The sequence below is a fragment of the Cryptomeria japonica genome, chromosome 1, assembly GCF_030272615.1.
Source record: "Cryptomeria japonica chromosome 1, Sugi_1.0, whole genome shotgun sequence".
In the NCBI taxonomy this organism is placed as follows: Eukaryota; Viridiplantae; Streptophyta; class Pinopsida; order Cupressales; family Cupressaceae; genus Cryptomeria; species Cryptomeria japonica.
The window spans coordinates 610,656,183-610,659,512 of record NC_081405.1 but is presented as its reverse complement, the minus strand read 5'-3'; the positions used below and the strand labels follow the sequence as shown (position 1 = coordinate 610,659,512).

Genomic DNA, 3,330 nt, shown 5'->3' with positions numbered 1-3,330 from the left:
CTTATGCATCTTAGATTTTAAAGGTTAAAGGTCGCATATGTTTCAGAAATCCACATAATATCTCATTCGTCCCCTAATTTACAAAGTGATACTATGCAAGAGACCTTTCTTACAATGTTTGGGTTTGATTCTGAGGAGTAAAGATTGAACACATACATATTCTAACAATAATCTATAGCCCAAACCATTTTTCAACTAAAAACGTGTATCTTCTAATTATAGATATTTAAATTCTACATGACCTTGTCACTTATTCATCATCATAATTGTCAAAACTAAATACAATATACCTTCTTATTTAATTTTTTAAATATCCATTTATTACAATTGTTTAAGTAGCCTTTATGTGTGCTAAAAGATTTTATTCCGTTACAACAGTTTGATATGCTTTACCTTCTCCACAATCTAAGATAATTAATACACTCGGTCCCACGTTCGTACACTTATATGTATGTATTTTTACCGTGATCACAAGTGGGAATAAAAATAATATATTTCCAATAGAACGGGCCCTGTTATTGTGGTAAACGATAAGACGAGAATGACCAGAGAATTAAAGTCTCTTGCACTGCTTGGACATAAACAATGCGTAATCTAGTGGACTGCAAACCCAACTCAAATCGAAGTGGCAGGTGCAATGGTCCTCTTTGCCGACAATAAAAACAAGATTCCTCAAGGGAATCCTTAACTTGAGCCAATCTGGAATCAAATATTATGGATACAACTCTGAAATTATGGTTCATGTGATGCCCTAAATCCAGAGCTCTAGGTAAATAAGTAAAGTAAATCTTCCAAAGAAGTAAGATATTACCAAACCAACAATTGTTAGTGGACGAATTGGACAATCAAGTGTATATAGATTCTTATATGAATATAAACTCTTCCTCCAACTAAATATTTCCTCCTAATAATCGATTACATAGGCACCATTGTCAACTACTAAATTAGTGTTGCGATCTGAGAATGGGGTCCTTCAAATGCCAGCCTCTAGAGAAAAAGCCAATTACAGTTTCCAGTAGAGAAGAAATGGATAGCATCGAGGAAGGTGTCGGAAGCGACTGCAAAACTCAGGAGGACTCCATCTCTTCTGTTTTATCGGAGACTGGAAGGCAGAGTATTCCTTCGTGTGTATTGAAAAGAAGTGTAAGTGGAATTAGCCAGATCTCCGAGGAGGTGTGCAAGAAAAGGGGCTCATCATCGCAGTACAAGGGCGTCGTTCTCCAATCTAACGGTAAGTGGGGCGCACAGATTTATGTAAATAACAGGCGGGTCTGGCTTGGCACATTCGACGCGGAAGAAGAAGCCGCCCAATCTTACGACACTGCTGCCATCAGAATCTGTGGCCGCAAAGCCATCACCAACTTCATCCGTATGGACGAAACTCACCCGGAGGCGATGTTTCTCCGCTGCCATTCTGAGGCAGAGATCGTCAACATGCTTAGATCACACACCTACCATGAAGAACTCCAAAACTCCTACGAAAGTAACGACCGGACCTTGGTCACCGATTCGATCCGGTCAGAGGCAGAGATCACAGTATTCCCGAGGGAGCACCTGTTTGACAAGGCCTTGACGCCCAGCGATGTGGGGAAGCTGAACCGGCTGGTAATACCCAAACACCATGCCCAGCGATGCTTTCCTCTCGAAGCTGCTCAGGCAGAAGATGGCAACATGTTAAATTTTGAAGACACCACAGGCAAAACATGGAGATTCAAGTATTCATACTGGAGTAGTAGCAAGAGCTACGTGCTCACTAAGGGCTGGAGAAGGTTCATCAAGAACAAGGACCTCCATACTGGGGATATCGTGACCTTTCACTGTAGTACTGGTGGTTCTCGGCAACTGTACATTAGTTTTTGCCCCAAGACCTGCAATTTCCTTCCCAACAAACAATCAGGTCTTGGTGATTTTCATGTTCCTGCGGTTAGCTATAGCCAGTCGAACCGGGTATTGTACTTGCCCCAATCGATTGAGCATACATCCAGAGTGTTCAATTCTTTCATCCCACGGTTAATCCCTTTCCCACCCAATTGTTCATCTGCTTCTGACTTCTTCAGTCTCTCCTCATTGAAACACTCAGGGTCTGATAAGAGAGAGTTGTGGCCGCTCGATCATCCAAATCTGCCAAGAAAAATTGTATCTTCGCCTGGTTCAGCTTATCCTTCACGGGTTATGGTGTTTGGAGTAAATCTAGGTTTACTATCTTCATCCACGTCGAATCCTTTTCCATCGGGCACAGCTGACAAGGAAAGAGTATAATAATACTGTTGAAGCGCTCGAAAAGTTAGGTCGAAGGTGAAGGCAGCAGAGAGAAGTTCGAAGTTCCATAAAACTCTGTAAGTACCTTCTGGAGAACATATAGGGATTTGTGACTGAATTTACTGTTTCTCTAATAAAATTATAGAACACTTTGTAAATGTAAAAATGTTGTCAAAATAAACAATTGTAATATAATTTTAATATTTTATATATATTTGTAGTTAATTAGTTGGTTAATTCTCTTTTTAAAAATGCCCCTTTTTTCTTTAATGTATACTACATCTTAGATTAGAGTCATAGCATTTGAATGGTTTTGCAATCCCATTCATTTATAAAAGGATTTTAGTTTAGAATTTTCTACCTATCATCTTGTTCAAATCTATACTTTTTAACTATTTATCTAAAATAAGAAAAATCAATGCATCTTCCCATGTTTACTATCAATTTAAGTTTTTAGTTCAAATATACCCTTGAAACTTATTTTTCCATTACATATGCTTTTCCACAACTTTAATAAGTATAAATTGTTAGTGGTCCAATTGATTCCTATAATGAATTTGAATTCTTAAACATCAAGAAATTTTGTTGAATTTGCATTAGAGTGGGGTATATTGAATGAAAATTTGGCTTGATTTTTTTAAATAACACAACTTTTGTATGTGATGAAAAAATGGACTTTAGTTTACTTAATTTTATCTAAAAAATATTTGAAATAATTTATTCAAGTGGTTTTTTTAAAAATCTAAATTAATTTTCTTGACTTAAAACAATTCAAATATTTAATATATTAAGTACCTCTAGCTCACATATATTAGTCAATCTATAATGGTTGACCTATTATACCAAATCCCTAATATATTTGGAGGGAAAATAAATCTTAGTTTCATCCCTATAGATCATTAGGGAGAAATAATGAGATTATTACTTTCATATAAATTCCCCCAGTTAACTATTTCTTGCTATTGTAAGACATAAATCTTAACCATAAGAAATTTCAATTTATTTTAGTAGTTTTTTATTAGGGAAAAACATGTTTTTGGGGGACCTGAAACCCTTTACAATAGGTTTTGA

General features: G+C 36.5%; 1 protein-coding gene across 1 annotated transcript; it reads left to right on the top strand.

The window, feature by feature from the left end:
* Positions 1 to 963: 963 nt before the first annotated feature.
* Positions 964 to 2,259, top strand: LOC131060103 (AP2/ERF and B3 domain-containing transcription factor RAV1-like). The gene has a single exon (XM_057993207.2). The coding sequence runs from the start codon at positions 964 to 966 to the stop codon at positions 2,257 to 2,259; it is 1,296 nt and encodes a 431-aa protein (XP_057849190.2).
* The last annotated feature ends 1,071 nt before the right edge of the window (positions 2,260 to 3,330 follow it).

Coding starts and splice junctions, on each gene's coding strand:
- LOC131060103 (XM_057993207.2), top strand. CDS start 964: ATGGGGTCCTTCAAATGCCAGCCTCTAGAGAAAAAGCCAATTACAGTT.